Source organism: Octopus sinensis, linkage group LG5 (assembly GCF_006345805.1).
Source record: "Octopus sinensis linkage group LG5, ASM634580v1, whole genome shotgun sequence".
In the NCBI taxonomy this organism is placed as follows: Eukaryota; Metazoa; Mollusca; class Cephalopoda; order Octopoda; family Octopodidae; genus Octopus; species Octopus sinensis.
In genome coordinates this window covers 133,194,033-133,215,422 of record NC_043001.1, presented here as the reverse complement: position 1 = coordinate 133,215,422, position 21,390 = coordinate 133,194,033, and the positions used below count along the sequence as shown (strand labels likewise).

The following is a 21,390-nucleotide window of genomic DNA, read 5'->3' as shown; positions in this document are numbered from 1 at the left end:
ACCTGTGCGTGTAAGTCATTGTTGCAAGGAGACAAGGTAAGAATCTATTAACTTCAGACACAGCAGAATGGTAGCTAGAAACAGCTCTGTCAATTGACCAATGAAATTCGTCATCAGCAACAGGTGAGTGCAAAAAGTGTGTTCAACCCTTTAGCATTCAGATTATTCTGTTAAATGAAATGCTTATTTACTCTTTTACTCTTTTACTCGTTTCAGCCAATTGACTGCGGCCATGCTGGAGCACCGCCTTTAGTCGATCAAATCGACCCCGGGACATATTCTTTGTAAGCCCAGTACTTATTCTATCGGTCTCTTTTTGCCGAACCGCTAAGTGACGGGGACGTAAACACAACAGCATCGGTTGTCAAGCAATGCTAAGGGAACAAACACAGACACACAAATACATATATATATATACATATATACGACAGGCTTCTTTCAGTTTCTGCCTACCAAATCCACTCACAAGGCATTGGTCGGCCTGGGGCTATAGCAGAAGACACTTGCCCAAGATGCCACGCAGTGGGACTGAACCCGGAACCATGTGGTTTGTTAGCAAGCTACTTACCACACAGCCACTCCTGCGCCTTTATTCATAATCATTGAAATATCTTGTAGCTTCAAGATTCTGATGACAGGACAATTTATTTTTAGAATGACATTGTTGGATAGGTGTGAGGGGCCAGATTTGGCCAGTCTCAACATAAAGCAGACTGAATGTTTTGGGTGGATAAAGCCAGTTTAAATGCTAAAGGGTTAAGTTTATTAAAGGGGGAAGAATGTAGGTATTGGGAATGTGAGAGCATATATATATATATATATATATAGGCATAGGAGTGGCTGTGCGGTAAGTAGCTTGCTTACGAACCACATGGTTCTGGGTTCAGTCCCACTGCGTGGCACCTTGGGCAAGTGTCTTCTACTATAGCCTCGGGCCGACCAAAGCCTTGTGAGTGGATTTGGTAGACGGAAACTGAAAGAAGCCCATCGTATCATCATCATCATCATCATCATCATCATTTAGCATCCGTTTTCCATGCTAGCATGGGTTGGACGGCTCAACTGGGGTCTGTGAAGCCAGAAGGCTTCATCAGGCCCAGTCAGATCTGGCAGTGTTTCTACGGCTGGATGCCCTTCCTAACGCCAACCACTCCGTGAGTGTAGTATATATGTATATATATATGTATGTGTGTGTGTATATGTTTGTGTGTCTGTGTTTGTCCCCCGCAACATCGCTTGACAACCGATGCTGGCGTGTTTACGTCCCCGTAACTTAGCGGTTCGGCAAAAGAGACCGATAGAATAAGTAATAGGCCTACAAAGAATACGTCCTGGGGTCGATTTGCTCGACTAAAGGCGGTGCTCCAGCATGGCCGCAGTCAAATGACTGAAACAAATAAAAGAGTAAAAGAGTATATAATGTTACACCTTTGATGTTCGAGGTGACTTGGAAACAAATGTAGTACAGATTTGCTTTCTCCATCCCCAACACCCTTTAACTTATGATTACGTAATTAGCAATCTTCATTACTAGACTGTGAGTTGTATAGTAGCTGTCGTTTTTTTGAAATCTCCATCTAAGTCAGCATGGGATGAAGTGTATAATACATATTGATTAATAAGCTTGTTTGATAAGTATCATTCACTTTATGTCAGCTACACAAGCCGTACACATGCTTGATGCTTACTAGGTACCTGTACCAAGATCTTTTTGGACCACACTACTCGACTTCCACCACCACCACCACCACCACTACTACTACTACTACTACTACTACTATATATATATATGAACAAAGGCGGCGAGCTGGCAGAAACGTTAGCTCGCCGGGCGAAATGCTTAGCGGTATTTTGTCTGCCACTACGTTCTGAGTTCAAATTCCACCGAGGTCGGCTTTGCCTTTCATCCTTTCGGGGTCGATAAATAAAGTACCAGTTACGCACTGGGGTCGATGTAATCGACTTAATACCTATGTCTGTCCTTGTTTGTCCCCTCTGTCTTTAGCCCCTTGTGGGTAGTAAAGAAATAGGTATATATGAAACACCCACTTTTCCATGCATGCATTGATATTACATATTTAAACTTATCCCTGCATACATACAAACATATTTTGTGACTTGTTTGGCGAAAGGTCTCCACATTTGGTAAGGGGAGATGAAGGGACACAGAACAACTCAATGTGTATACTCAGACAGGAGATATGGGTTTTCTTCAGGTTGGATTAGCTATGGGTGTAAGCCATTGTTGCAAGGAGAAAAGTGAAGAGTCAACTCACTTCAGCCACTAGAAATACCCGTCCTGCTGCCCCATGAACAATGTTTTGTTATGCACATCATATTCAGGTGTTTAGTAACTACAAATGTATCCTGGTCCGTTTATGTAAGTGCCTGCAGCATGAAACTTAAGGTAAGGTTGCATAACCATTGCTATAGCTTTCAGTCAGTAGTTAAAGTTATTTGCACCTCTGTGGATTCTGCTAAAGGCAACCAAGTACCAGATGGCAGACTTAAACCATGCTGGACTACTGACCATTTGGTCATCATGTGGTACCTCTGAGCTAAGCACCTAACTCTAACTTTCCTGAATTACTTTGATGAACATAAAGGCAGGCTTTGAGCCCAATTCGTAGTTGAGTGGATAGCGGCAAGAGGGTTAGTCAGACAATCTGTAGTCAGTGCAGGAAGGACATCTATATGACATATGGTCAGTGTTGGGAGGAGCAGCCATACCAATGGAAAAACATCCCTACCATTTGTGGTCAGTAATGGTAAAGATAGTCATAATATAAAGAGACAGTGATGGAAGTGACAGCCACACTATCTCACAATCACATGTGAAATTGATATAGAATAGTAGTGTGTGCAGATATATACAAACACACCAGGATACAGACCTGCACAAAGTGCACACACACACATTTACATATATATTCACATAGACATGGTCACACACATGTATAAATGTGTACTGCACATGTACATGTAGATACAAATATGAAGAGGTGTCCACACACATACACATGTGTACCACCCAGAAATAAACATGTACTCCTCATAAACACACACACAAATGAAGAGACATATCCACACATACACAGACACAGGTACATGTCCATACCTACTCCAATGCCATGTGGACACATTCATACACACACATGTACACACACACACACACACGCACACACACACACACACACACACACACACATGTAGACATGTCTACACATTAAGATAGAAAGAGATTCTGTTTCAAAAGCAAGTTACACAAGAATTACCATGTCAAGAAACAAATGGAAAAATAATTCTTACCTTTTCATAATTGGCGACTTCATCCATATTTTGATAATCTGCCATTTTTGGGAAGACTTTATAGCTGTTATCTGGAGGTGGAAATCCAAAAGTTTGCATACCATCAGCATGATGGTAACGAGTTGAAGCTGGTGGAGAAAGCAGCTTCAAGTTGATGTCAACACTTATGCGTTGACCATCGTCTGTGAGAAAGTCCTTAGAAATCGGATCCAAATCAATGACTTTAGTCTGGTACAATGGAGCATTACCCCCATAAATATCCCTCGGTGATTGTGCAGCTGGGGGAGGAATTGGCTTCAATGGTTGTAAATGGTAAGGTTTAGTAGTCTGATAGTTGACTTTACTATCACTAGGAAATTTTTGAAGCTTCCCAACTGGTGGTAACTTGCGCTCTAGTTCATGGACAAGTTGTGTGGAGCGCTTTCTCCACAGATCCTCAGCAGAAGCTGGTTTTTTCTGAAGTAAAGGCCTTGTTATTTCTTGATGACTTAGTGCAGGTTCGCTTCTTCCTGAACTGCTGTTTCGATGAAAACTTTCTGGTTTAGAGCTATATTTTCTTTGAGAATGTAAGTCTTTGTAAGATTGGTTCTTAATAGGTTTATCATAATTGAATTTATTGAATTCCACATAGTTCATTGAGGGCTTTGAGGGACCATTTGGTTTTCTAACCAAAGGTAAATAGTCTATGTTCTCTTTACCTGAATATGTTCTATGTTTTGTGCTTTTATTATTTGAATTTAGTTGCCAGTAGTTATTACTTGTTTCCAAACTGGGTCTGGGTGATTGTTGATGATGCATTCCTACACTGTTTTCATCATACCCATCAGCTATCTTTTTAAACTCATTGAATAGTTGTTCCTCAGACCATTTCTGAACACTAATCTCATGGTCCCCTTTTATGGGTCCCAAAACTCTATTTTCTTTCTGAGGACTCTTCAAGTAGAATTGATCCAAACGATCATCAAATTTACTTTGAGAAGTTTTGATTTCATTATTACCTTCTTCTTCTTCTTCTTTATATTGGCCATTTGCTTCAAGAGAATCATAAAGATCTTCATAACTACCATTTCTATTTTCAGACCTATCATCACATTCATCGTCGTTGGTATCTTTCATTGGGAGGTTTTGGAAGGAAAATCTGGCGTCAACATTTTCATTGTGAGAAATTCGTTGTTGTAGTTCTCTCTGATAAACTTGTTCCTGAACCAGTTCTACCATTTCTTCTCTATGAATATTGTACATATTAGGAATCTTTTCTAAACCACGTTGGACTGTTGCCATATTTTTATTGGAACTCTTTCTTGAATATAAAGATTTTGAATTTTCAGATCTATCAGAATGGGTTTCTAACAAGTTCCCTTCTAGTTTTCTTTCATAATCACCAGAGCTTAAATCAGGTTTTCTTTGAGAGTGAGTTATAGAGTCATCCAAAGTTCTATGAGTGTCTTGATCATCATTTAACTGACTGCAAACACTTCGGATATCATCATCATCATCGTCGTCATCATCGTCATCATTGTCATCATTATTATTACCTAAAAATTTGTTAGAGTCTGATAAATTTAATCTGAAGCTTTCTGGTTCGGCCATAACTATGCATCTTCGTAGCTGAAAGGTTCCATGGGTCAAGTACCCAGCTGTCTCTGAAGAAGTCAATAAGGAAAGAAAAACATTTCAGACAAAGATAAAAGAATAAAAACAAGTACATTTTTGTCAAAATTTTGAAAAACATGACAGAAGATCTACATCTATTGTAAAATTAATTAAAGATCAAAATATTTTATTTGTAGTTCATTGAATGTAGATAAACAATTTACCATTACGGACATCGCATCATCTAATGAAAACACTTTATTCAAATTTCTACCTAATACATATCTTAGAAATAGTTACCTGGTAACTTTTGAGTAAAATATCAGCTAAAATAAAACTCATAAAAGTTCATATTTTTACATTTTTTTGATAGAATAAAAATTCAGCAATTTTTATCATTTTATCCTCATTACTAGCATCAGTTATTTTCTGGTGGGTTGATGTGGAATACTCTGTTCGAGTTAAAAAATTGCTTATCAGCATATAGATTTTGTACAACCTCTTCACATATATAGAATCAGAATCCATTACTACAAATACCATTCTCTATGTTGCTAGAATTAGTTTTCTTTTCATGGTGAAGTTTTTTTTGCAAATTTCAATAACTGGATTCTTTATCTTTTAATCTTTTCAGGAATTGTATTGCGGCCATGCTGGAGCATTACCTTGGAAGGTTTAGTGAAACAAATTGACCCCACTACTTATAATTTTTTTTTTAAGTCTGATATGTATTCTGTTGGTTTTTTTTTTTTACCTAATTACAGAGTTGAAGGGACATAAACAAACCAACACAGGTTGTCAAGTAGTGAGGAGGAGGAAACATAGATACACACACACACACAACTGTTAAGTTACAGGGCTGTAAACAAACCAACATTATTGGTCAAGCAGTTGGGTGATTGGGCAGACACATCACACATACACACACACACGACGGGTTTCTTTCAGTAGGTAAGATCTTAAAGAAAAATTCCTACCCTCTTTAAAATAGAGACCAAATGTTTTATTGAACAGCATAAGTTTGTGATGAGCTAAAGAGTATGTACCATGTTAAATCTCACTTGATCTAAAAGTCAACATCTTCAGGGAAACTATATGCAGAACAGGACTTGAAGAAAGATAATATTCAGGAGATGAAGAATTGGTATTAGTAGTTAGTGTGGATTATGGAAAGGAAGACACAGAATGGATAATGAAGAGGAGAGACAAGTGTATTGGATGGAATAGATTTGTAATTACCGTATTTGACGGCATATAGGACGCACTTTTTTCCAAAAAATTTGGCTCAAAAAATCGCCCTGCGTCTAATATGCTAAGTCAAGACCCTCCCGTAGGCTAATCATTAGCAATGCCCTTGATGGCACAGAAGATGATGCATTATTTGAAGACAGTGATTTCAGCAGTAGTGATGAAGATGTTCCTTGTTTTGAAGATGATGAAGACTTTTCTGGTGTAGAAGATGATGAAGAGTTTTCTGGTTAAAAAGATGATTAAAGACGATTACTATTGTAATTTGTATGCTTTCCTTTTGTATGCTTGCTTTTATACAGCAATGTTTTCTGCTTTTGTAATGTGCTGCTAGACTGCTTTCAACGATATATGCTTAAATACACTTAAAACTTTTTTTCCTGAATTTGACCTGCTGAAATGAGGGTGCGTCTAATATGCCAGTGCGTCTAATATGCCGTCAAATACGGTAGCTAGTTCTGAAGAGTAGAAGCATATTTGGCCACCCAGACAGAGGGAAGAGCAAGGGAGAGACAGCAAGAGTGCAAGAGAGAGCAGGAGAGAGATAATGGTGAAGTGCCAGGGTGTACTCACAATGAATGGGGTTCAGAGCATAGACAGGATGGTAGTGTATAAATACACACACACACGCATGCACACACACATAGTGGCTGATAAATCCGTTTTGACTGTCATGAATTATAATTCAAAACTTCATAATACTAATGCATGTTTCACAATAAAATCAATTTCTAGATATAGGTTGTAATGGTTGACAAGTAACAGTCCTCTATATAACCCAAATACACCATATTCATATAATCCACTTTCATTTTGTTATTTTGAAAGATGAAGTTTGTTGCTAAGCACAATACCTGACAGTAAGTGTTGCACATACATCTCTGGGGAGGTGTGTTAATCCCTTGGCTGGCTTAGCATGAAGTTGTAGACAAACAGTTTGATTGATTAACTATACATATATCATGTTTTCATTCATAATCTACTTGAATATACCAAACAGTGTCAGACCTGTGTGTATGGATAATCAAGAAATTGACTTTATTGAACGGCAGACCATGACATACCAATCAGAGTAAACTGTATTATCTAACAAGATGTCATTCCATCCATACTGGATACCAAAGTATACTATCAGGCTCTGCAGAATGGGGTCAAGGTGTACCAGTAGGCATGGGTCTATATGCTTTGGGGGAAATCTTCTCTCCTCTATCCCAGAGATAAAGGGACAATTCTTTGGTAAAGAATTTTCTCTTCCATTAGTCCATTTTGATCTTATATTTTGTTCTGCTGCATGTAAATATATCAAGCACATGACACATATACATACATGTATGTGAGTGTGTGTGTGTGTGTGTGTGTGTGTGTGTGTGTATACATACATACATACATATATATATATATATATATATATATATATATATATATATATACCTATTCTTTTATTCATTTCAGCCATATGACTGTGGTCAAGCTGGAGCACTATGTGTGTGTGTGTGTGGTGTGTGTGTGTGTGTGTGTGTGTGTGCATGTATATATATGTATATATACATTCATATATACAAGGGAGTACCCAAAGGTAACTGGAAATGTTCTCTGTGGGACAAGCCCATTGTAGTTCAGGCTTCCACCACAAGAATCCACTTGATGCGACCCTCAGACATCAGTCTGCCAACCAGTAGCATCAACTGAAGTCATAGTGTGTCTTTGTTTTACAGTTCATTGATTTTTGAGATGGCTGTAACAATGGAACAGTGTGTTTCCGTGAAATTCTGTTTTCTGCAGGGGAAAACGGTGGCTGAAACAGTTGTCATGTTTCAAACAGCTTACAAGGATGCTACCATGAGCAAAACACAAATTTACAAGTGGTTTCCACACTTTAGGAATGGTAACTTGTTGCTTGTTCAGGGCGACCATCAACCTACTGAACAAATAAAAACATCATGAAAATTCATGAACTGATCTTGGAGGACTGTCGCTGAAAATTTGACAAACTTGCTTATATGGCTGGTGTGTCCTGGAGATCCTCCTAATGAATTTTGAGTGAGGAATTGCAAATGAAAAGGTTGCACCAAAATTTGTGCCTCGCTTGCTCACAGAAGATCAACAGTAGTCATGATTGAATGCATGTTGTGAACTGAAAGAACAGTTGGAAGTTGGTCCAAACCATTTTTTTGAAGGCCATCACTGGTGATGAAAGCTGGTCTTACAGCTCTCCCAGAAATGAAGCAGCAATTAAGTCAATTGAAGCATTCAATGTCACCATGCCCCCAAAAGGTAGGTCAAGTAAAGTGCAGTGGAAGACAATGATGATTTGTTTCATGAATGTGAAAGGAACTGCCCACACAGAATTTGTTCCTGCTGGTCAAACTGTTAACCAGACATCTGAAGCATTTTTATGAATAAAAATTATAATAGAAAACAACCCAATTTTAATAAAAGTAATATTGACAAAAAAGTTTATAGAAATAATAAGAATAATAGCTCAACAAGCATTATATGACATAATGCTCCATTTTCATATTCAATAGCTTTTAATATCCCTCATAAATTCTTTGCGGTGCTAGATAGGTATTTTCCATCTTCAAGTAAATATGAAAATTTATTTAATAGACATAATGTTAAGTTTTCATGTTCAACCACTAGAAATTTAGCTGAGATTATTGCAGCATAAAATAAACAGAGAATTAGAGAATATCTAAATTTTAAATCTATAAATAATTGTAGAACTGATAATATGTATAGTGAAATTAACGTTATTGATAATCATTCAGAACAAGGTCTAGACTCTATAATTGGGCAAAATGCTGATAATATAGTTAGTCTTTTACTTCGTATTAATATTAATTCTATTATTAATAATAATTATAATCCAACCTTATCACCTATTTTACAGTCAGGTGCTTGAAGAAATTCTTATAACTATCTAAAAGTGAAGAAATCCATGTGTAATTGTGTAAAAAAAACCAAAAAAACTTGATGCCCTTTAGGAAATCAGTGTTTAAAGAAGAATATAGTATATCAGTGTAAAGTAACTAGACATCATAAGTATTGGCATATTGGTTCTTCTGCTACTAGTTGGAAATCTAGATTTTATAGCCACCCTTTAAATATAGAAAAAAATGTAATTCTACTAATCCTTAGTAAATACATTTGGAATTTAAAGGATAACAATATTACATATGATTTAAAGTGGTTTATTATTAGTTATGCACCATCATATAATATTGGTAATTCTACTTGTGATCTTTGCCCCAAAGAATTATATTTTATAATTACTTCTAAATTAATTTTATTGAACTTTAATGGGCACTTAACTTAAGATGTTGCCATAAATTTAGTAAGACATTCAAATATTTCAATTATTAATTATAATAATCTTTTGATTAATCATTTATTATATAATGAGGTTAATTTCTATTAAAGTGCTTAATATAGAGAGTAAGTAATGGTTGTATACGTTGCTGAATATAATTCTTCAGTTACTATAAAATAAAGTTAATTCTTATTCAAGGATTTATTATATTAAATAAATAGGTAATTAATTATTGTGATGTAAGGTATATATATATACACATAATATTGTTAAAATTAATAATAATAATATGTATGAAAATTTATGTCAACACAACATTATTGAGGTAATCTATATTGGTAAAATTCTAACTGAACATCTGAAAAAATTTTAGCTGTTAAAAAATGCTAACAACAAGAAACACCAAACCAAATTTAACTTTAGACATTTCATTCAACCAAGAGCAATGTCATTGAATGACTAACTTAGTCTATAAAAAATACACTACTAACTCCATACTTTTTGACAGTTTGAAATAGACATAAAAGAAAAACAAGAGCACTCAGAGAGCGCAAACCTCTGCCAAGGCAACACCAATGTCCCCTCAACAATTAGCCAGAGATGAATTTTAAAATGAGAATATCTGAAATGAACTTGACTGCTCTCACAAATGAGAATACTAAAAATGAACCCGACCACTCTCAAAAATTAAGTGAAAAAACCGGAAAAATAATCCAGAATCCTTATCTGGTGCCAAATCGATCCCAAAATCTAATCAGTTCATGTGTCATGAGGCCAAACACCCCTGAAAGTTTCATGTGAATCTGTCTGGCAGTTCTTGAGATATCTTGTCCATAGACAAATAAACAAACACAACTGTAAACAATACCTTCACCTTCACTAATGTGTAGGTAATAAAAAAGCCTAATGTAGAAAGACAATGAAATATCTATTTATTCATTATAATAAGCTCTTATATAGGAATTAACCTTATCATATAATAATTGAGAAGTTATAATGAATAATAAGATGTATATAATTACTGCAGAAAACAACTTCCGTCACTTTCCAGGGGAAAAAACTAGAAGTAGTTGATAGCTTCCATTATCTAGGTGACCAAGTCAGTAGTGGGGGTGGGTGCGTTGAAAGTGTAACTGCTAGAATAAGAATAGCCTGGGCAAAGTTTAGGGAGCTCTTACCTCTGCTGGTGACTAAAGGCCTCTCGCTCAGAGTAAAAGGCAGACTGTATGATGCATGTGTACGAACAGCCATGCTACATGGCGGTGAAACATGGGCTGTGACTGCTGAGGACATGCGTAAGCTCGCGAGGAATGAAGCCAGTATGCTCCGATGGATGTGTAATGTCAGTGTACATACTCGACAGAGCGTTAGTACCTTGAGAGAAATGTTGTACCTAAGAAGCATCAGTTGTGGTGTGCAAGAAAGATGATTGCGCTGGTATGGTCACGAGGCGAGAATGGATGAAGATAGGAGTGTGAAAAAGTGCCAATCCCTAGCAGTTGAGGGAACCCGTGGAAGAGGTAGACCCAGGAAAACCTGGGACGAGGTGGTAAAACACGACCTTCGAACTTTAGGCCTCACTGAGGAAATGACCAGCGACCGAGACCTTTGGAAATATGCTGTACGTGAGAAGACCAGGCAGGACAAGTGAGCCCAGCCCACTTATGCATGCCTTTCCTCCCTTAGACACAAAGACATGTTGAGGCAAGCGAAGTCGATATTGAACCTCATCCGACGACAGGCACCCATGCCAACCCCCTTTGCTTGCGAAGACATGTTGGGGCAAGTGAAATCGAAATCGAAATTGAATCAATCCTATGACTGGCACCCGGCAGATGCCAGGACCCCTGGACTGGTGGTACGTAAAAAGCACTATCCGAATCGTAGCCGATGCCAGCACTGCCTCGACTGGCTTCCGTGCCGGTGACACGTAAAAAGCACCATCCGAATCGTGGCCGAAGCCAGTGCCGCCTCAACTGGCTTCCGTGCCGGTGGCACGTAAAATGCACCAATCCGACCGTGGCCGTTGCCAGCCTCACCTGGCACCTGTGCGGGTGGCACGTAAAAAGCATCCACTACACTCACGGAGTGGTTGGCATTAGGAAGGGCATCCAGCTGTAGAAACATTGCCAGATAAGTCTGGAGCCTGGGACAGCCTTGTGGCTTCCTAGATCCCCGGTCGAACCGTCCAACCCATGCTAGTATGGAGAACGGACGTTAAACGATGATGATGATGATGTAGAAAGCAAGTATATTTATCTACTAAAATTGATGATGTCACTGGATATCTAAAGAACAAAAACTGCAAACAAAAATTCTACATTACACTTAATAGATACCTAAAGAATAAAAGCTACAGATAATAATTCTATGTAATTCTTAATAGAAACTTATATACCTTACATCACAATAATTAATTACCTATTTATTTATTTCATATAATAAATACTTGTATAGGAATTAACCTTATTTTATAATAACTGAAGAATTATATTCAGCAATGTATACAACCATTGTGGTTCTCAATGGATAATTAAAAAATGAAAATTACAGAAAAGACAATGAAATATCTATTTATTCATTATAATAAGCTCTTATATAGGAATTAACCTTATCATATAATAATTGAGAAGTTATAATGAATAATAAGATGTATAGAATTACTGATGACTACACTAGATAACTGATAAATAAAGATAAGGGATAAGATAATTAAATACCTTTTTATTTTTATATTATGTCCTTTTATATGAATTAAGATTATTACATAATTATAGAAAAATTACTATGATTAATAATATATACAAATTTTGATGATCTCAGTGGATAATTACAGAATAAGAATTCTACATTATGCTTAATTGAAGATTAGATATTTTACATCACTATAATTAATTACTTGCTCATGCAGGTTTCAAATTATTATTCAGTTTGCCATTGAAAGCTTGAGACAGGCTTGTATAAAATAATAATAATAATAATGAAATTATTGTATACAGTGCTCAGGTGCACCACAACTTGTCAAAAAGTGCATATAAAGTACATGCAGTAATGTAAAAATGTCTGGAAAGCGAACAATGTATGAGTCAGATACATGCTTGTGTGTGTATGGCGGGGAGAAAATCAGGTGTAGTGTTGGCGAATCTCAGAAAGCATTGAAGTTTTGAAGGATGCAGTGCTCCGACAACTAACAACTGATGCCGGCAGTTTGTTCCATGCTTCAGGAACTCTCAGCGTGAAAAAATGTTTCCTGAAGTCATGGGAGCTGTGCTGTTTTCTGACTTTGTAAATACCTTGTATAAAGTTAAGTATATTAAAATTAAAGTCTAAAATTTTAACTAATATATACATATATTTTTATATTTGTAATTATAAATTTTTTCTTCTGTATAACATAACACAACAGCTAAAAGCAGCTTTTCTTTCAACTTTATGACATTCAAATTTCTGATTTTCATTAAATTCTTTAATCTCTTTTACTTATTTCAGTCATTTGACTGCGGCCATGCTGGATCACCGCCTTTAGTCGAGCAAATCGACCCCGGGACTTATACTTTGTAAGCTCAGTACTTATTCTATCAGTCTCTTTTGTCGAACAGCTAAGTTACAGGGACATGAACACACCAGCATTGATTGTCAAGCAATGCTAGGGGAACAAACACAGACACATAAACATATATACGCACATACATATGTATATAATATATATATATATATATATATATATATATATACACATATATACGACAGGCTTCTTTCAGTTTCCATCTACCAAATCCGCTCACAAGGCTTTGGTCAGCCCAAGGCTAGAGTAGAAGACACTCGCCCAAGGTGCCACGAAGTGGGACTGAACTTGAAACCATGTGGTAGGTAAGCAAGCTACTTACCACACAGCCACTCCTATGCCAGAACTTTTTTTTACTTATAGTTTGTCATGGTACTTTTGTTATTACTTCAGTTCAGTGAATGCGTGAAATTACCATACTAGAAAGTGAGAAAATATTTCTCCAAAAATTCTATGTTTTTAAGGATTCCCAACCACATGGTTCCGGGTTCAGTCCCACTGTGTGGCATCTCGGGCAAATGTCTTCTGTTATAGCCTCAGGCCAACCTGTGAGTGGATTTCATACATACATAAATATATGACCGCGTGTGTACCGTTGGTGATTTTTTTTCCTCTGTCTTCTCTTTTCTGGATCTTTCCTTCGCCTTTGTTTCCGACGAAGAGCTCCGCTTGAAACGTTAAACCCTCCTTCTTTCCTCCTTTCCTGAGCGTTCAATAATACTATATTTGTTCCACGTCCTCGCGTTGTTGTGTTTTTTTGTGCTTTCTTGTTTGGATTAACTATATACATACATACACACACATATATATACATACACACACATATATATACATACATACATATATAAATATATATACATACATACATACATATATATACATACATACATATACATACATACATACATACATATACATACATACATACATATACATACATACATATACATATATATATATAAAGTTAATCCAAACATGAAAACACAACAACGCGAGGACATGGAACAAATATAGTATTATTGGACGCTCAGGAAGGAAGGGAAGAAGGAGGGTTTTATGTTTCGAGCGGAGCTCTTCGTCAGAAACATAGGAAAAGGAAAGATCCAGAGAATGGAAGACGGAGGAAAAAAAATTGCCAATGGTACACACGCTGTCTATATATATATATATATATATATATATTATGGACATATCTGTGTGTGTGTGTGTGTCTTTGTGTCTGTGTTTTTCTCCCCATCACTGCTTGACAACTGGTGTTGGTGAGTTTACATCCCTGAAACTTGGTGGGTTGGCCTAAAAGACTAATAGAATAAGTACTAGGCTTTAAAAAATAAGTCCTGGGGTCGATTTGTGCAACTAAAACCCTTCAAGGCAGTGTTCCAGCATGGAGACACTCAAATGACTGAAACAAATAAAGGAATAAAAGAATAAAAGGAAATGTCAATCAAAATAGAATCTTTCAAAACACTGGTCTGACTCAGTTTTGGAGTTGGGTAGAGTCATTTTGTTGATGAGGGATGACTCTTACAGTAAAGATGTGTGTTGTAAAGAGTTCATTTTGGAAATCTTTTGATTTAGGGACATGTGAGTGAAACATCATCATCATCATCATCATCATCGTTTAACATCCGTTCTCCATGCTAGCATGGGTTGGACGGTTCAATTGGGGTCTGGGAAGCCAGAAGGCTGCCCCAGGCTCCGGTCTTATCTGGCAATGTTTCTACAGCTGGATGCCCTTCCTAACGCCAACCACTCCATGAGTGTAGTGGGTGCTTTTTACGTGCCACCTGCACTGGAGCCAGGCGAGGCTGGCATCGGCCACGGTCGGATTGGTGCATTTTACGTGCCACCTGCATGAAAGCCAGTCAAGGCTGCACTGGCTTCGGCCACGATTCGGATGGTGCTTTTTACGTGCCACCAACACGGTGCTGGCATCGGCCACGATTCGGATAGTGCTTTTTACGTATCTCCAGTCCAGGGGTCCTGGCATCTGCCAGGTGCCAGTCATAGGATTGGTTCAATTTCAGTTTCGATTTCAATAAAATTGAAACCAACAATAACAGGGAATGTACAAACAGAATTAAGCTATCAATAGGTATATTCCAGGGCATAGTCTATCTGTAAAGCTGTTTGTACTGGCAGTACAGTACATGGTAAGTAGCTTGCTTACCAACCATATGGTTCCTGGTTCAGTCCCACTGCGTGGCACCTTGGGCAAGTGTCTTCTACTATAGCCTCGGGCCAAGCAAAGACTTGTGAGTGGATTTGGCAGATGAAAACTGAAAGAAGTCCATCATGTATACTGTAAAACCTTGAGTATAATACACAGGGGATTTTTAGGGGGCTGTACCTCTGAAAAACCTAAACATTGTGATTAATATGCACCATTTCTCTAACTCGAGTTGTGCGTAATTAAGCCAGCAGCACCTAGTTGAACAAACACTTCCACGCATGCATAATACAATAATAGTGATGTTCTTAACTGTTATATGGGAATGTAAATATGTTTGCAAATTGTTTTTGTTACATGTTATTCTGTGTTCTGAATACTTTTATTTTAATAAATGTTGCTTACTGCAAGTTATGGATGATTCTTTTATGACTTCATTGCTTTCAGGCTTAGCTTAAGGTATTTTCGTGCCCGATATCACAAAATGTTTTCTGAATAAACATTGCCAGGCAGCAATTAGAGACTCGGACATTGCTTAGAAAATATTTTTCATTTTTAACCTCGTATATAGTAGCATTAGGGATTTTGACCATTAAATTTTGGGAAAAAAGTGCGGATTATACTCGAGGATTTACGGTATGTATACGTATATGTGTATGTGTTTGCGTGTCTATATTTGTCCCCCCAACATCGCTTGACAACCAATGCTGGTGTGTTTATGTCTCCATAACTTAGCGGTTTGGCAAAAGAGACCGATGGAATAAGTACTAGGCTTACAAAGAATAAGTCCTGGGGTCGATTTGCTCAACTAAAAGTGGTGCTCCAGCATGGCCATAGTCAAATGACTGAAACAAGTAAAAGAGTAAAAGAGTAAAATACCAAGGCTACATGCTGGGATATGCAGAAAACAATAAAGTTAATGTCACCCACACAATTTTGTCAATGGTTGATAGGATTTATGTGAGACAAAGTGATGGCAACAGAGGCATAAAGTCAGCCCAAACAGCAGTTGAATCACTCAGACGACACCTACTGAACAGTAAAGAAAGAAATGAGTACATTCCATTCATACTCAAAAGTGAGCAACATCATTCTTAGTGTTAGAGAAGAACTACTGTGCAGGTACTCTCATGTGACCCAAAGGAGGCTGGATGGCCTACTTAAACAGAAGCTTGGAGGAGAAGCTGGCATCATACCAGCAAAAAGCAATGCATGGATACATATGTTGTAAGCTAGAGGGCAACAACAGCATTGACAGGAAGAGTAGCTTCTCCTGGACCTGTAATAGATATATTTCATCCCACCCAGAAGGATATGCCTTTGCTGTCCGACAACAGGAGACAGCTACTGAACAAGAAGGACAAAAATACTACCATGCTTTCATATCTTTATATATAAAAATGAAGTTGTGTGTCTGTCTCCTACAATTTAGATTCCTAACTACTCCCACATTTTGCGGTGCAGTGTAACCAAAGCGGGTATCTTATAGTCGTGATTCATTCGAGCCCTTCTGGGTATTAGCGCGCGTCTACGATGAGTCTACGATTTAAAAAAATTTACCATCATTTTTTTCCATTTTAATGCATTTTTTCGCTATTATATAAGGGAAGTAACTCTCTAAAAATGTCTACGATGAGTCAACGATTTAAAAAAAAAATTTACCATCATTTATTTTTCCATTTTTAATGCATTTTTTTGCTATTTTTTGGCTATAACTCTCTAAAAATGCTTATATAGTTATTTCCCTTACAACCCAAGCAACGCCGGGCAATACTGCTAGTTGTGATTAAAAATGTTGGCTCTGCTATACCAGCATAGAAGATATCACCCACATCATCGGCAGCTGTCCCAAAATGTCTGTGAGATACTTCCTGCCCCTGAGGCATGATGTAGTTGCAAACATTATTTACATAAAGAACTACCCTGATGCATACACCAAAGACATGTCAGAACCAGCAGGTATCCACAGGCGGCAAGCTGGCAGAATCGTTAGCACGCCGGGCAAAATGCTTAGCGGTATTTCGCCCGTCGCTACGTTCTGAATTCAAATTCCGCCGAGGTCGACTTTGCCTTTCATCCTTTCGGGGTCGATAAATTAAGTACCAGTTACGCACTAGGGTCGATGTAATCGACTTAATACCTATGTCTGTCCTTGTTTGTCCCCTCTGTGTTTAGCCCCTTGTGGGTAATAAAGAAATAGGTATCCACACCTTTAAAAACAAGGAATACTGGTGGAACACCCCAATAAAAACATCAATTCGGTGCAAACATAATAGACTTGTTATTGTTTTGTGGGACAGGGAACTAAAGCCATGCACTTTTATAGAGGTCAGTTGCCCAGTGAATGTGAATATACAGTCAAAAGTCCAGGAGAACGAGAAAGTTATGGTGAATTAATGCAGAACTTACAGCTCTTGTACCCAACTTAATTCTCATTTGTACCTATTATCATAGATGCATTAGGTTATGTACCAACGAATTGGCACAAAAACTTAAAGATACTTAGTTTTACAGAGAAAGAGTGAAAGAAACAGATGCAAATACTCCAAATCCAATCTATAAGTGGCATGGTGAAGATTTGTAAAACATTCCAAAAATTCTCCATCTGCAATTCTAATGTGTTGAGATACACACACACTTGGGTGAAGGCATCGACAGTTCAACCAACACATCAACTCAACCACATGTTCGCTAATACCCAGACCTTTCTTAACTCAAAAAGTCTCGTCGCTTTGTCAGTGACTGGCTTGAACTCTTTCACAAAGAACTTAGATAAAACTCAAAGAAAAATCATGCATGTATATATACACACACATACACTTATATACACATACATATAAATATACATCTCTCTCTCTCTCTCACTCTGTGTGTGTATATATATATACATACATACATATATTTATATATACATATATATATATATATATATATTATGTATTCTGACACACATATATTAGCAACAGAGGTCGTATCAATACCAAGAGGTAATACTTATTCCCATTCAAATGTGGCTGTGGGATAAAGCTTGCTTCCCAACCACATGGTTCTGGGTTCAGCCCCACCGCATGACACCTTGGGCAAGTGTCTTCTGCTAATAGCCTAGGGCTGACCAAAGCCTACTGTGTGAATTAGGTTGATGGAAACTGAAAGAAGCTAGTTGTGTGTGTGTATATATATATATATATACATATGCATATGTGGAGGGAAGCGTGTCTTTATGTCTGTGTTTGTCCCACTACAACCGCTTGACAACCGGTGTTGGAGAGTTTATGTCCCCGTAACTTAGCGGTTCAACAAAAAAAGTCGATAGAATAAGTATTAGGTTTAAATAATAAGTACTGAGGTCGATGCATTCGACTAAAAATTCAAGGCAGAGCTACAGCATGGCCACAGTCTAATTACTGAAACAAATAAAAGAATGAAAGAAAAGAATATCTTTATATATAAAAGAGAAGTTGTGTATCTGTCTCCTACGATTTAGATTCCTAACTACTCCCACATTTTGCGGTGCAGTTTAACCAAAACCGGGTATCTTATAGTCGTGATTCATATCGAGCCCTTCTGGGTATTAGCGCGCATCTACGATGAGTCTACGATTTAAAAAAAAAATTACCATAATTTTTTCCCATTTTTAATGCATTTTTTTGCTATTATATAAGGGAAGTAACTGTCTAAAAATGCTTATATAGTTATTTCCCTTACAAACCCGAGCAACGCCGGGCGATACTGCTAGTTATATATAAAACTGTCCGACGAACGGGAATGTGAAACAGTTTTTGTGATATTTTTGCTACTTTTTAAAAAATAAAGTATATGTATGTATGTACACCAAATTCATTTTAATATACTTTATAACACACACACACATCTCATAATATAAGAGCTGTAAAATCCGTGTGTACACATACACACACATATACATGCATGCGTGTGTGTGTGTTGCGTTGTGTTGTATACATGTGTGTGTTTGTTTATATTTGCCCTTGTCTAAGAATCAGAAACTACAAAATGCCATTTCTCCGACAAACAAATTGTCCACTAACCCTTGCGCTTCGAAAGACTTGCAAAATAAGCGATCCTTCTCCTCCTCCTCCTCCTCCTCCTGCTACTACTACAATGATAGTGATGTGCCGATGTGGGTGGGAACCCGCATCAATAAAGGATCATCTTCATGGTTACCCGACGTGCTAGAAATAGAAGTTAAATCTCTTTGAAATTTCACACTACATCCTTGAGAAAGCAAAGAACATATGGCGATCTTTCGAGAGATTGCCGAACATATTAGATAATGAAGGTACTACTTGAGAACAGTGGTCCCGGTGCGCGCACTCGCGTAGTCGCGTATCCGCGCTAGCTAGTCGTGACTAGTCGATCCTACAACGACTACCTAGCAAAGTAAATAAAACACAAAATAAATAATTTTTTTACACAAAGTAAATAAAACACGAAAACACAAAGTAAGGATGGGTTAGTCATGACTAGCTAGCGCGGATGCGCGAGTACGCGAGTGCGCGCACCGGGACCACTGATATCAAGTAGTACCGATAATTAAGTCCTTTAAAAATATATGGTAGTCGTAGCTCTGACGTAGGCCTGCTTAATCAGGATTGCTCTGGGTGGTTACGACTACCCCAGAGACTTCGACGTCAACACTAGCGTAAACAAAATTATCAAGGAGAATGAACATATTATTAATTACTGACAATTAAAATCAATTCCTCATTTATATGAGGAATTTTCTATAGTGAATGTCGCGAATGTTTAGCAGAAAGTATCCAAAATGTAATACTTACGACCCGGATTGAAAACCAGTGAAAAACCATCAGCGGGTTTTGTTTACCGTTACCATGGAGAATAATGTATTCGGAGCAAATTCTGTCAATCCAGAATAAAAGAATTAATCCGTTGTTGATACCTGTTGTTTAGGCTCATACCTCAATTCTTCTTGAACTGACCAATGATCGTTTCTGTCATCCTTATCGCTTTAGGGATATTTAGGTGTTGTATAATCCCAATGGGTCCATCTTTCCGAGACAGCAAAGTGCGATTTGAGGAAGATTTAGCTAACGTAGAGGTTTATTAGCAGGTGCTACGCTGAGGTGTGAAATTTAGCTACTATTTAGAGTAAATTTCAACAACTGGGAAAAGCCACGCTACCTGGGTTTTCTCTTTCGTCTTTTTTCTTAATTTTTGGGGAAAGTTAATGGTGGTGGTATTGATAAGATCTCGACGGAGTTTCGAATCATAAGTTGGATTTTCTTTGTTTTGAAGGAGATTTTTCCATTTTTTTTTACACCACGACCTTCGAAATGATGGGGATCAATTTTTTATGGAAAAAATTTTTTTGAAAATTTATGATTTTGGCCAATTTTTTTTTTTAGCATTTAACGCACTTAAAACCCATATATAGGTACAAAATAGAAAAAATGTGTAACGGTAGAGTCACCGGTAAATTTTTCCTTGTATGGTTTGTGTTTAATTTCTCGTCATTGTGTTGTAGTAATTACACGTAATTACACAGAGAGAGATAGAATGATGTTGGAAGAGAAAAAGTGAGCTAGTGAGAGTGAGAGTGAGAGAATCGGGGCAAGTTATCTCGTAGTTGCTGATAGTAAACTTCGTTTCTCCCTCTGACCATGGATCTAGTTGTCTGTTCACTAACTGATGAGAGCTGTCTCTGACTCGAGTTATCACTCACTGACTAACTTTTGCTTGAGGAAGGTGGGGCTTTTTTTTTTATTTATAACTATCCAGAAAGATAGACATATCGTTGAAAATAATAGGTTTCGTTGGTGGTACTTGTTATCTTAATTCTAGCTTTTTGTGAAATAGAAGAGGTTAGAAGAGTCAAGTGATGAAGACATTATTTTTGCTTAGCTAAGGCATCTGCCAAATGTAAACTGTCACCCAGAAAAACTATTGTCTTGCCGTGAGAAAAGTTCTGTTGAAGTGTTAATTTTAAATTTGGTTATCTAGGATCGAAATCCACTTCGTGCCTGAAAGATCCACTACAAATGTTTTTTGTTTTTTTTACTTCTTTCAGTCATTAGATTATGACCACGTTAGGGCACCAACTTGAATGACTGGAGGAAAACCAAATGACTGGAGGAAATAAAGCAATAATATATATATGTGTGTGTGTGTATATATATATACACACACACATACATGCATGGATAGGCACCTTGA

General features: G+C 37.4%; 1 protein-coding gene across 2 annotated transcripts in view; it reads right to left on the bottom strand.

Moving 5' to 3' along the window:
* LOC115212025 (probable serine/threonine-protein kinase kinX) overlaps window positions 1-20,470 on the bottom strand; it is a 45,083-nt gene extending 24,613 nt beyond the window's left edge. Inside the window, exons 1-2 of one of the 2 annotated variants that reach the window (XM_036503087.1) lie at window positions 19,995-20,470; window positions 3,310-4,952 (exon numbers count right to left, since the gene is read on the bottom strand). In XM_036503087.1, the coding sequence (XP_036358980.1) occupies window positions 3,310-4,899 (1,590 nt within the window). In that variant the 5' untranslated portion in view covers window positions 4,900-4,952; window positions 19,995-20,470. The remainder of the gene's footprint in view (window positions 1-3,309; window positions 4,953-19,994) is intronic. The other variant, XM_029780822.2, reaches the window with a different exon arrangement.
* Between the last annotated feature and the right edge of the window lie 920 nt (window positions 20,471-21,390).